Source organism: Haliotis rufescens, unplaced genomic scaffold (genome assembly GCF_023055435.1).
Source record: "Haliotis rufescens isolate VD_foot unplaced genomic scaffold, xgHalRufe1.0.p SCAF_9, whole genome shotgun sequence".
NCBI classification, from domain to species: Eukaryota; Metazoa; Mollusca; class Gastropoda; order Lepetellida; family Haliotidae; genus Haliotis; species Haliotis rufescens.
In genome coordinates, this window is record NW_025964383.1 from 8,293,622 (window position 1) to 8,305,870 (window position 12,249).

At 41.3% G+C, this 12,249-nt stretch overlaps 1 protein-coding gene across 4 annotated transcripts in view; it reads left to right on the top strand.

The window, feature by feature from the left end:
* The window catches only part of LOC125377448 (early endosome antigen 1-like), a 48,078-nt gene extending 37,614 nt beyond the window's left edge, over nt 1-10,464 (top strand). For 3 of the 4 annotated variants that reach the window (XM_048390924.1, XM_048390925.1, XM_048390923.1), the window contains 7 exons: nt 95-1,174; nt 1,431-1,483; nt 1,662-1,713; nt 2,089-2,180; nt 2,568-2,625; nt 4,891-4,947; nt 9,604-10,464. In XM_048390924.1, the coding sequence (XP_048246881.1) occupies nt 95-1,174; nt 1,431-1,483; nt 1,662-1,713; nt 2,089-2,180; nt 2,568-2,625; nt 4,891-4,947; nt 9,604-10,295 (2,084 nt within the window). In that variant the 3' untranslated portion in view covers nt 10,296-10,464. The remainder of the gene's footprint in view (nt 1-94; nt 1,175-1,430; nt 1,484-1,661; nt 1,714-2,088; nt 2,181-2,567; nt 2,626-4,890; nt 4,948-9,603) is intronic. The other variant, XM_048390926.1, reaches the window with a different exon arrangement.
* The last annotated feature ends 1,785 nt before the right edge of the window (nt 10,465-12,249 follow it).

A 12,249-nucleotide genomic window follows, 5' to 3' on the forward strand; every position in this document is an offset into this window, starting at 1 on the left:
CTCTATCCACTAGACCACGGAAGCCGACTAATCATAATGACGAGCTCAGTATGATATTGAATCGATACATCTTAATGTGTTTTTTTACCCCCAGGTGCAATTGACAGAATGTGCCAGTTTTCAACTCAATCTTGCTGTGATGAAAGTCAGCTTTGTCTCCTTCCATGCCTCCATTCTGCCTGCAAACCATGCATTGATCACCACACCGCCCTAGCGAAGCAGAAGTGCCTCCAATGTCCCTGTGGTCGTGGGTTCAACACAGAACAGACTGAAGTAGATCATGTTGGATGCAATGAGGCTGCCTATGCTGCCAACGTTGAGGGAGACAAGCAATGTAACTACATCGAGGGAGATCATGACGCAAAGGCTGAGGTGTACTGTCACGAATGTGATAACCTGCTCTGCTCCGACTGTCATAAACTACATGACCGACCGAAGCGGAATAGAAACCACAGAGTGGAGGAGGTCAATCAGACAGAGAATATCCCTATGAGGCATTGGCTGAAGGAACCTAATTGCACAGACCACCCTGAGAACAGGCTGCAGCTGTATGACCACACATGTAAGAAGGCTATCTGTATTGTATGTCTACATGGGGCCCATAGAGATCACAAGAAAGAAGACTTGAACCATGCCCATGAGGAGGCAAAGGGTCAGCTGGAGGAACAGTTGCAGAATCAACGACGTAAACTGCAAGATGTCACAGACAGAATGGCAACTGTCAACAGTCACCAAGATGAACTGGGCGATAAACAGAGAAAGCTGGAACAAGCCATCATTACGGTTTGTAAAAGTGTGGCTGTAAAGTCCCTTCATCGACAGCGAAAACTGAGGGAAGAAGTTCAAATGAGTCTGGAGGTCCCAAATAAAACAGTTCAAGAGACACTTGACACTATACATGACGTCCATACTTCCATTGCATCCACGATAGACTACACACAGAGAACACTGGAATCTACAAGACGAGAGGAGCTCATCACTCTCACTGCTGCAATACTGAAGAAATGTGATGAAAATCTGAAGAGGGAACTTCCAGAAGATGACACAAGAGATACAAGGATCCTCCTTTCCTTTCAAGGCCAGAAAGCCCTGGAGGAACTCATCGATACATGTGGTGGCCTTGTCTCCTCTCTTCACTTGGATCATATTCCAGACACACAGCCTACTTATCAAGGTAGGTATATTTAAGAACATTCATGTTTAGATAATACTCAGCGACACATTGACCAGTTTCTCATTCAACTATTAAGATCTGAGCCTTTGCGTAAATGTCAGCTTTATTCATCATACCTACGCCAGTACCAAAGCATGTTATATTGCAGAATATTGCAGTAACACTTATCTAAACATAGAAATGACTTATCGTCATTATAAAGTACCATTAATTGCAAAATAAGTTTTGAATTTATCTGTTCAATATTTGTCTCCAGGTCTGCTTCAACAGATACACCTGCTGACATTGAGAGAACAAGAAACAAACACGGTAATATGTTGTTTAAAGGGAAATTAAATGTATCTAAATAAGTTGAATGCAAATATTGTTGGAATCATGTTAGAATATTTGTCTGATGAACGTGGTTGGGAGTTCTATACCAGTTCTATGTTATATAAGAACGTCAGGTTACAAACTGATCTCTTTGATGCCAGTGTTGTTGTTTCAGCTACATGAAGGACGATGGCGCCAGCTTGTCAAGATTTTATTTCGCCTCCCAGGTACAGTATGCTAGTATGATGGAGGTCGGGAAGAGCAGTTTAAATAAATCACTTGGATAATATCATCTCTCAAATCTTAAATGCAAAACATGAACGTATCTTACGCATACTTGAATTACTCGAAGTGATTCATACATACATACATACATACATACATACATACATACATACATACATACATACATACATACATACATACATACATACATACATACATACATACGTACGTACGTACGTATGTGCGTGCGTGTAATACATTCAAACATACATACGAACGTGCGTGGATGCGTGCGTGCGTGCGTGACTGAGTGCGTGTGTGTTAACATTTAGAGTCGGAGATTGCTTTCAAATATGTTTGTGTTTGTCTTCCAACAGGAATCAAGGAATCCGACTCTACTGTATCTGGATCACAGGAACTCCAGCCTGCACAGCTGACATCACAAGACGTTTATGATTTTGTGACCAAAGTACGTTCAATAACCCAATGAGGTTCCGGGTCTGAATATGTCCCCAGAACCAATGCTGATTGTAAACAGGCGAACAGATAGATCTGGTGATCAGGCTTGTTGATAGCGTGTCATTGTTCCCCGACGGCGTAGGGCATGGACACATACTATCAATCATTGGTTTGTTTGGCCCTGATACGATTATTTACATGCCGCCACCATAAAGATGGAATATTGCCGAGTGCGGTGTTGAACAACACACACAATTTTTAACAACATACCAATCCTCTCCCTCTGAATTTCAGCTTTGTAGAGTGAAAGGAAATAAGTCGCTGAGTATTATTTGGCCATTCTATAATTTTAGTTACAGCTTGCACTATTAAAATCTTTCAAAACCTTTGTTTTCAGTTCATAATTGGATCACTCATGTCCACGGAGACGCTTCCACGTGGAATTTGCTTGACAGGTACGTGCCCGACAATTCCATACAATCTGAATAATGTGAATGACAGTGAGTTTGTGACTGACTTGTCAGCAGTATTCTTAAAGTCAATTAAGTTCAAATCAAGTTGTAACGAGGGAGTAAAACATCCCTCAGTCGCTGATGAAGAGATCCCGATCGTATCATAATAAACTGTTCCACTTACACGTGGCTGTGTCAGATGAGCATTGCACGGAGTATTCACGATATATATCATCTATGTGTGTTGGTTAAAATGAAAATTATGAAACTACAACATGACTAAACTGTGTGTTTCATTGTGTGAGAGTGCTTCACCATTGTGTGTTTCACTTGTGTGAGGGTGCTTCACCACTCGATGTTTCACTTGTGTGAGGGTGCTTAACCACTGGATGTTTCACTTGTGTGAGGTTGCTTCACCATTGTGTGTTTCACTTATGTAAGAGTGCTTCACCACTGGATGTTTGACTTGTGTGAGGGGGTTCACCATTGTGTGTGTCACTAGTGTGAGGGTGCTTCAACACTGGATGTTTCACTTGTGTAAGGTGGTTCACCATTGTGTGTGTCACTTGTGTAAGGGTGCTTCACCACTGTGTGTTTCACTTGTGTAAGGGGGTTCACCACTGTGTGTTTCACTTGTGTAAGGGGGTTCACCATTGTGTGTATCACTAGTGTGAGGGTGCTTCACCACTGGATGTTTCACTTGTGTAAGGTGGTTCACCATTGTGTGTGTCACTTGTGTGAGGGTGCTTCACCAGTGTGTGTTTCATTTGTGTGAGGGTGTTTCACCATTGTGTGTTTCACTTGTGTATGAGTGCTTCACCACTGTATGTTTCACTTGTGTGAGGGTGCCTCACCATTGGATGTTTCACTTGTGTAAGGGTGTTTCACCACTGTGTGTTTCACTTGTGTAAGGGTGCTTCACCACTGGATGTTTCACTTGTGTAAGGTGGTTCAACATTGTGTGTGTCACTAGTGTGAGGGTGCTTCACCACTGGATGTTTCACTTGTGTAAGGTGGTTCACCATTGTGTTTGTCACTTGTGTGAGGGTGCTTCACCAGTGTGTGTTTCACTTGTGTGAGGGTGTTTCACCATTGTGTGTTTCACTTGTGTATGAGTGCTTCACCACTGTATGTTTCACTTGTGTGAGGGTGCCTCACCATTGGATGTTTCACTTGTGTAAGGGTGTTTCACCACTGTGTGTTTCACTTGTGTAAGGGTGCTTCACCACTGGATGTTTCACTTGTGTAAGGTGGTTCACCATTGTGTGTGTCACTAGTGTGAGGGTGCTTCACCACTGGATGTTTCACTTGTGTAAGGTGGTTCACCATTGTGTTTGTCACTTGTGTGAGGGTGCTTCACCAGTGTGTGTTTCACTTGTGTGAGGGTGTTTCACCATTGTGTGTTTCACTTGTGTATGAGTGCTTCACCACTGTATGTTTCACTTGTGTGAGGGTGCCTCACCATTGGATGTTTCACTTGTGTAAGGGTGTTTCAACATTGTGTGTTTCACTTGTGTAAGGGTGCTTCACCACTGTATGTTTCACTTGTGTAAGGGTGCCTCACCATTGGATGTTTCCCTAGTGTAAGGATGCTTCACCACTGGATGTTTCACTTGTGTGAGGGTGCTTCACCACTGTGTGTTTCACTTGTGTGAGGGTGCTTCACCATTCTGTGTTACACTTGTGTGAGGGTGCTTCACCATTGGATGGGGGCGGTTGGGTAGCCTAGTGGTTAAAGCGTTCCCTCGTCACGCCGAAAACCCGGGTTCGATTCCGACATGGGTACAATGATTGAAGCCCATTTCTGGTGTCCCCCGCGGTGATATTGCTGGAATATTGCTAAAATCGGCGTAAAACCATACTCACTCACTCACCATTGGATGTTTCACTAGTGTAAGGGAGCTTCACCACTGTATGTTTCACTTGTGTGAGGGTGCTTCACCACTGTGTGTTTCACTTGTGTATGGGGGGTTCACCATTGTGTTTTTCACTTGTGTGAGAGTGCTTCAGCAATGTGTGTTTCACTTGTGTGAGGGTGCTTCACCTGTGTGTGGGACACGATTGACCCAGTCCTCTGAGGCGAACAATTCGCCGTGAAGACTTACATCACTTCTCATGGCACTCCCCAAACCAAACTGACACACCACGATACAACTGAAACACTGTATGCAAGCTGTGCAGGGCTACTGTGAAAATAAACCTTACTCACATTTCAGCAGAAACAAATGCGCCAAAATGGTGTTTTAAACTTAAACTATACTTTTGCAGGCTCTTTCTGTCCAATGCACATCCTCAGAAAGGGCAGCAGTGTTAAATACATCCTCTGTAAGTATATTGTACTCTTTGTAACATGCTTTAGTGAAACTCAACCTGACTCCCCGAGTGTCATTATGCACTGACGCTAAGGAATGTTACTTTCCACCACTGGTGTCTGGTCAGACTTGTATATTAACAGATCACTGTAGGGAAGCCGGAACACTGCTCAAACAGACGTAGAACAACCCATTTAATCCGACGTACATAGTGAGTGAATGAGTAGATATTAAGTCACCTTTGGCAGTATTCCAGCTATATCACAGCTGGAGACACACAAACTGGGCTTGTACTCTTGTCGGGAATCGAACTGATGTTTTTGACCTGTCAGACGCTTTAACCACTAGGCTACTTCCAGCAGTTTATAATATCCAGTACTTCAAATACCTGGAGCATCTCAGTTGTTTTCAGTGGACGCATTTTTGTAGAGGTGTTGATTTCCGAGTGTTGACATTACCACGTTCGGTTGTCCTCCAGATGTTATTAGCATGCCGGCATTGAGTTTTAATACCTCCCGTCACTTTTATGTTGAGTCGTAGTGACATGGATAATATTTACAGACGATTCTTACTCTAAGCTTATGCAAATGTTGTGAAACGTAAAACCTAATCATTCCACAACAATTGAGTGAGTGAGTAAGGTTTTACGCCGCTTTTAGCAATATTCCAGCAATATCACGGCCGGGGACACCAGAAATGGGCTTCATACATTGTACCCATGTCGGGAATCGAACCCGGGTATTCGGCGTGACGAGCGAACGCTTAAACCACTAGGCTACCCGATCGCCCCTATTCCACAGCAAACTGAAACAAAGTCGATTCAGAAATTCACGTAAGAACTATGATATTATAGATTTCAGTTTATCAGTTCACCTGACGGAGTATTTCCCCCTTGTCGACCCCTGTCGCTAAGGACGTTGCTATGGCGGTTAATTTCATTGGTAACAATCATTACGGTAAAACATTCTTTTTGCGTTCGGGTTAACGTTCCTCTTCAATACTGTTTCTGAATGAAACTTTTAGACAAATTGTTGTAATGTTGCACTTGATACTTTGTGGAGACATTTATTTCATTTTAGAATCTGATGGAAAACGATGCTTGTCGTAAGAGGCGACGTGCCCGACATGGTTGATGAATGATTTAATGAATTTCTTTGTTTCTTTGGCTGGTAACAATTCACATCCATAAAAGCTTGTAGATAAAATCATTCTTTTCCATATATTGACACGTGCAACTGGGTGGAGGTCTGAATCGTTAAGGCCGAGTGATCGTAGTGAATTAACACATTTTCTTTCTTTTAAGCAACACGTCATGATTCCTTCTTTACATGCTAAATTTCTGTTTATGATTATTCCGCCATATTTGACTATATCCGAGTGCGGCATTAAACAACATACAAAACAAATCAACAGAAATCTTAATTATAATTCACATTTCACTTTAATATTATTGCATTGTCACTTTAAACCGCGCCACAACACGTGCATGGCAATGATTGTAAAGGTTTATAAGTATTAACAAACTCATGTATTATGATATACATGCTTATCGTAAATGTGATACTGATGATGAAAGCCGTGCATGTTGCTATGGCAGCGATACTCGTCTGGCGCAATGAGAATATCATCATGTTTAATGCCTCTTTCTTAATAACTTGGGGCACTTGTAGTCTAGTGGGTAATGCGTTCGCTCGTCACGCCTAAGGATCGGGTTCGATTCCTCACATGGGTACAATGTGTAAGGCCCATTTCTGGTGTCACCAACCGTGAAATCGTTGGAATATTGCTAAAGGCGGCGTAAAACCCTACTCACCCAATCACTCTTAATGACGAAGTTTTCGAATTTTGTCTTGAAAACAGTGGCGTCAGTGGTCAATATGAGAAAGAACATTTCTGAATCTGACTTCTAACGAGAATTATCGCTCGGGTAAATGAATAAATATTTGGAGGTTGTATTGCAAATCAAAAGTGATCAACTTATCTTGTGCAGATCTGACCGAGGAGGACATTTCTGTATTACTTAAAGGTATGAATTTCACCCCCACTCCATTAAAATAGGATTTACATGAACTAGAAACAGATGTGTCTGATTTTTGTAGAAAATTGAGCTTACTAAATCATTTTGATATTGATGCCAATAACGAAGATACTTCATTAGTTAGAAACAAAAGCACCTTCACTCAAATACCTGATAGTAACAAAGTGTAAGACAATGTTATTCAAAGATTTAAGCTTTACTGTAAACCCTCAAAGAGGTAAATCAAACATAACAAAACATGAACGAGCGGCTCTGAACAGATTATCAAACAACGAGTCAATTGCTGTTAAAGAAGCTGATAAGGGAGGCGCTATACTAATTTTGGACAGCAATTATTACCAAGAACTCTCATTGGAAATGTTGAAAGACGAATCTTGTGACAGAAAGCTTTCAGACAGTTCGGAAAAATCTGTATTACTTAATCTTAAAAGATTAGTTTATTCACATTCTCAATGCCTTACTAAAAACGAAGAGGATTATTTAATTAATATTGAATCGAAAGAAAGTATTTTTTATGGGAGCCCTAAAGTTCATAAGAGCGCACAGATCCAATAAAAATGTCGAACATTGATTTCTGCTTATGTCAAAATACATCCCCCCCCCGTAAATGATTTAAAATTACAGCCAATTATTGCAGGACCCAGATGTCCCATACACAGAATCAGTGACCTTATGGATAAAGTGTTGAAATCAATAGTTAAACGTGTCAAGATCTACATAAAAGATACCACTGATTTTCTGAACCAACTTCCCACCTCAGTCGAAAATGGTACAAAACTGGTCAGTTTTGATGTAGTTTATATTTAAACATTCCCATGATCTCGGCACAGAAGCTGTTGAATACTGGATAAATAAACACCGTTCGGAAATCCAAGAAGACATTTTCGTTATCGATAGTATTAAATTTATTCTAAACAATAACACTTTTAATTTTGATGGTTTGCATTACAAACAAATTAAAGGCACATCAATGGGGACAAAAATGGCCCCTACTTATACAACCCTTGTACTTGGTTATTTAGAGGAAAAACTGTACTAAAAAAATGATGAAAACTTCGGCACTGAATTTGGACAGGGATTTCAAGATAAATGGAAAAGATTTTTAGATGATTGTTTTGTTCTGTGGAATCGGAATGAAGTATTTGATAGATATTTTACAGACACTCCATCCAGGTTTAATCTTTACTTTAGAGATGAGCGATAACAATATATCGTTTCTAGATGAAATGGTTACAATTTCAAACAATAACATTGAAACAAATGTATATTACACACCAACTGATTCCAAGCAACACCTCAATTACAATTCCTCTCACCCCCGTCATACTAAAAACAGGGCGTAGAATCTGTGCGATAGTATCTACTTCAGATCGTGCACAATGTAGACTCGATGAACTGAGCGAGTCACTTTTAGAAAGAAACTACCCTAGAAAAATAGTAAAATAGTAGAAGACGCAATAAACAAGGTTAAATCACAAAACCATTGTGATCTTTTGAAACCTAAAGATAAACCTAACGAGAGTGTTCTCCCTTTAGTTACAACCTTGAATCAGACAGGGGACACCCTAAGAGCGAGAGTGAGGGTCCCCCGACAACAAATAAGGGACCCCTCTTGCCGGTGTATCCCACTCAGTCAACACATCGATCAGTGTGTCGGGAATACAACACCAAATTTTGTGATTTTCCCGTTTTACAAATGTGACAATGATGCACTGAGAAAGATAAAAGAAAGTTATTTTATTATTACTTTCAAACCTAAATTAAATGGCCTGTAATAATTGAATTATTTTATACAATTACATGTATTGTACATTTTACTGCCGCTACAATACTAACACAACGGCAAATTAGTCAGTTATCATTTAGTATTGTTGACTTGTCTATCCGCAGGATAATATAGGCTATTGCTCAATGTAGATCGTTGTTATTTATATATTGTTATTTTATGTTTAATGTCTGTGGGAACAGTTATAGAAGTGGATGCATTAAATACTGAGAATGTATTAAATTATATCTTTGACAACATATTTAATAATCGTCATGTGACAATAATCTACATCGTGTCCCAGTCACAACACATAACGCGACATCCTCCCGCCCAGCGAGGTTGCTGAAACTGTGGCCAGTGACTGAAGCGGACGTAGAAGTTACCTGTTCACACTGTGTCTGTTGAACACTCACGTGTAAAAATATCGTCAAACAACAGCTTTTTTCTTCTTATTGTTTACAAAATTGTACAAGAAGAGTTTAGAATTCCCATGATGATATTTTTATCGTGGAATAACGTGGAAACACTTGTATATTTAGGCCGTTGTCGTCTATTTCTGATTGCTGACACAAACCAGCTCAACTACAACTTTGTAAAAAAGTATTTTAAACAGTATTCATTTGTTTACAAATGCACACAAAAATGTATGGAAAACATTTTGAATACCCACTCAAATAATTTCACAGCGTTATTGTTACTATTTAGGACATTGTTATGTTGAAATTCACAGACAGACGAACATGGCAGCCGATCGTTCAGTGCGGTGTTTTGTAAACATTGAAACGAGGTTCACAATAAAATGACCAATTTGTTATCTGAACCAAGGAAGTTTGGTAAACTGTAAACAAAATGTATATTTCCAGGTCCTAAACTACAACTGGACGCTGCTCGAGCCAACACAGACAGGTGCCACGTACCTACAGACGGTGAGCTGGTCAACTCGCCGCCCGCCACACGACACAGAGACAGTGGCAGGTTACAGAGATACTGGGGCACCTGTAGTTCCACCCCCATCCCCCTTCCTCCACCCCCCTCTAATGTCACCCCTGTCCCACACACACCACGATACTGGGAGACCCACTCCAGGGTGGGTGTGGTGGGTGGATGGTTGGGGTGGCCTGTCCTGGAGATGGGTGTGGGGGAGGAGAGCCAGGTGGACAGTGGGTTGTATGTTTGTGTACAGCGCCGCTCCTGGTGTGTCGGTGTAGGGAGCTGTGACAAACACCGGGGGAGTATCTGTACCAGCGTGTGGCAGCATGGGGAGCGGGGGGAGCGGGGGGAGTGTTACAGAAACACAATGTCTGCCACACGCGGCACACAGGCCACCCTCCAATATGGCGTTGTGCTGGATGTGGGGAGGGGGAGACTCGCCTTCATCGATCTCCACAGGGAGATTGTTTTGGCCAAGTTGGATGTTGAGTGGAGGGAGTCTCTTCTCCCCATGTTTGGTGTTGGGCGGCCAGATGACTACACAGTCAACATGAAGGTGGTCAGCGGGGTGGACATCACCATGACTGACTCCAAGAAGTCACTTATCTATAACGCCCTCACATAGGAAATAAAATAAACATGACATTGTGTAAACTTGTAAGTGTGACATATTTATTTAAACTGTCAAATGTAATGTGATTGTATTGATTGAGGCGGACATACAAGTTACCTGTCTATGTGTTGTTTGTTGTGTACAAGAATGTAACAAGGTTAGCTAAATGTGTTGTTTTCTACTTGACTGGTTTCTGTTGTGTATTAGAAACATTTTGCATCCTCACATGAATATTGTTATGATTATTAATCTGCGGTAATCGATCAGTTTATCACACATTTCCTACATTTCTGGGAAATGGCACAACAATCAACTGAGTGCAGAAATTCATCAAAAGTTGTTACAAATCATGAATTTGTTGACATGGTCCGTTTCTTCTATGTAATATAATTGTTTTAAATCCCCACATGAATAGTGTTGTGCTGAAAGTATTGTAGTTGTGCCACCACATTGCCACATTTGATGTCGGTGAAGAAATGGGATGAAAGTGATTGAAGCGGACATATAATGTACCAGGGTACATGTGACGTGTGTACAGAAATGTTACAAAGTTCACTGAATATTTTGTTCCTCTATTCTCATGTGTTTGCTGTGGGGGGAAAACACTTAAAATACCCACAGAAGTGTTTGTTTAATTATCTGCTCTGACTATGTCAAATATTGTGTGGACATAAGGTAGCACACGGTGCTGTGCACAGCGAGAAGGCACAAGTCAGGTGAAGTGAAGCAACGTCGTTCGCAGAGAAGATTGTTGGGCGAATGACCGTGTTCGGCAGCTTGGCTTCTGAGAGATTCTAGGGCTTCGGTCCTACCCCACACTGAAGCACATGTAATTTAAGACACGTGGTGTCTCCTTGGGCATGTGGCTTTGTTCGAAATGTGCCTCTGTTCACCCAGCAGTACCCGAGATGGTGAGATGGTAATGTGGCTGTTAACCTTTCAGCGCCTCACGGGCAGGTTGGGTTGTATACTCCCCAGGGAGGTGAGAATGAAAAAATCGAGTGCACACTTTTTCATTGATCGGGGTAATAATGTTGGCGCTTGAGCATACACCTTGTGTAAGGGGTTTAGCGCATTATATACGTACACGTTATTATTATTATTATTATTAGATTTGGATTTAGCCCCTGTTTTGCTGACGAGATATCTTTCCGAAGCACATTTTTATCAGTTTTGAAACTTGAAAGTTTTGCGAGAACTGTGTTCGTGTGGCACTGGATCTAACTCTAACTATCAGAGACGCAGAATGTACAATTTATTGTCATGTGGTATAATATTAATTCCAGCTATAACATGTGTCCAGCACACAACAAAGTTTGCCACTTCAATCGCTCACCTGTTGAAGCGTATTTGTGTCACAGTCTAAACAAACTATCATACTTTTGTCAACCTAGAGGATACTTTCATCCACGATTGTGGGGGGCACGGGTGGCCCAATCGTCTAAGGCGCCGCGATTCGCTGCGCAGGGCACGTCAGAAACCTATGATTGTGGGTTCGAATCCCGGTTCGCCCCGATTATGTTGCTAGGTTTGGCAGCACCATACCCGTGTTCATGGGTTTCACCGAAGTGGTAAACGCCTTCGGGCTTCCCTCCGACATTAAGCTGACACGCCGTGACATAACTGGAATACTGTTAAAAGCGGCGTTAAACTCAACTCACTCACTCCACGTTTGTGATATTATAAGCGTGCGTATCGTTACGTGATACTGTCCTGTGAAGTTGCTTGGATACCAGTTTATGCAAACATTTATATTTTGAATAAAGTAATTATTGTTAATTCAATTAAATGTTTGGGAGCATGTTGGTTGTTTATTTGGCCTTTTCCATATTTTTACCACTTAATGAGATCATTTCAAACTGACAAACTATCAGTGCTTAAAACTGCAGAATTGAGCCTTCAGTGCTTCATAGGATGATGATGGCGAGTATTGGTTTGATACAGTTTTACAGTTTGAGTGATTCTC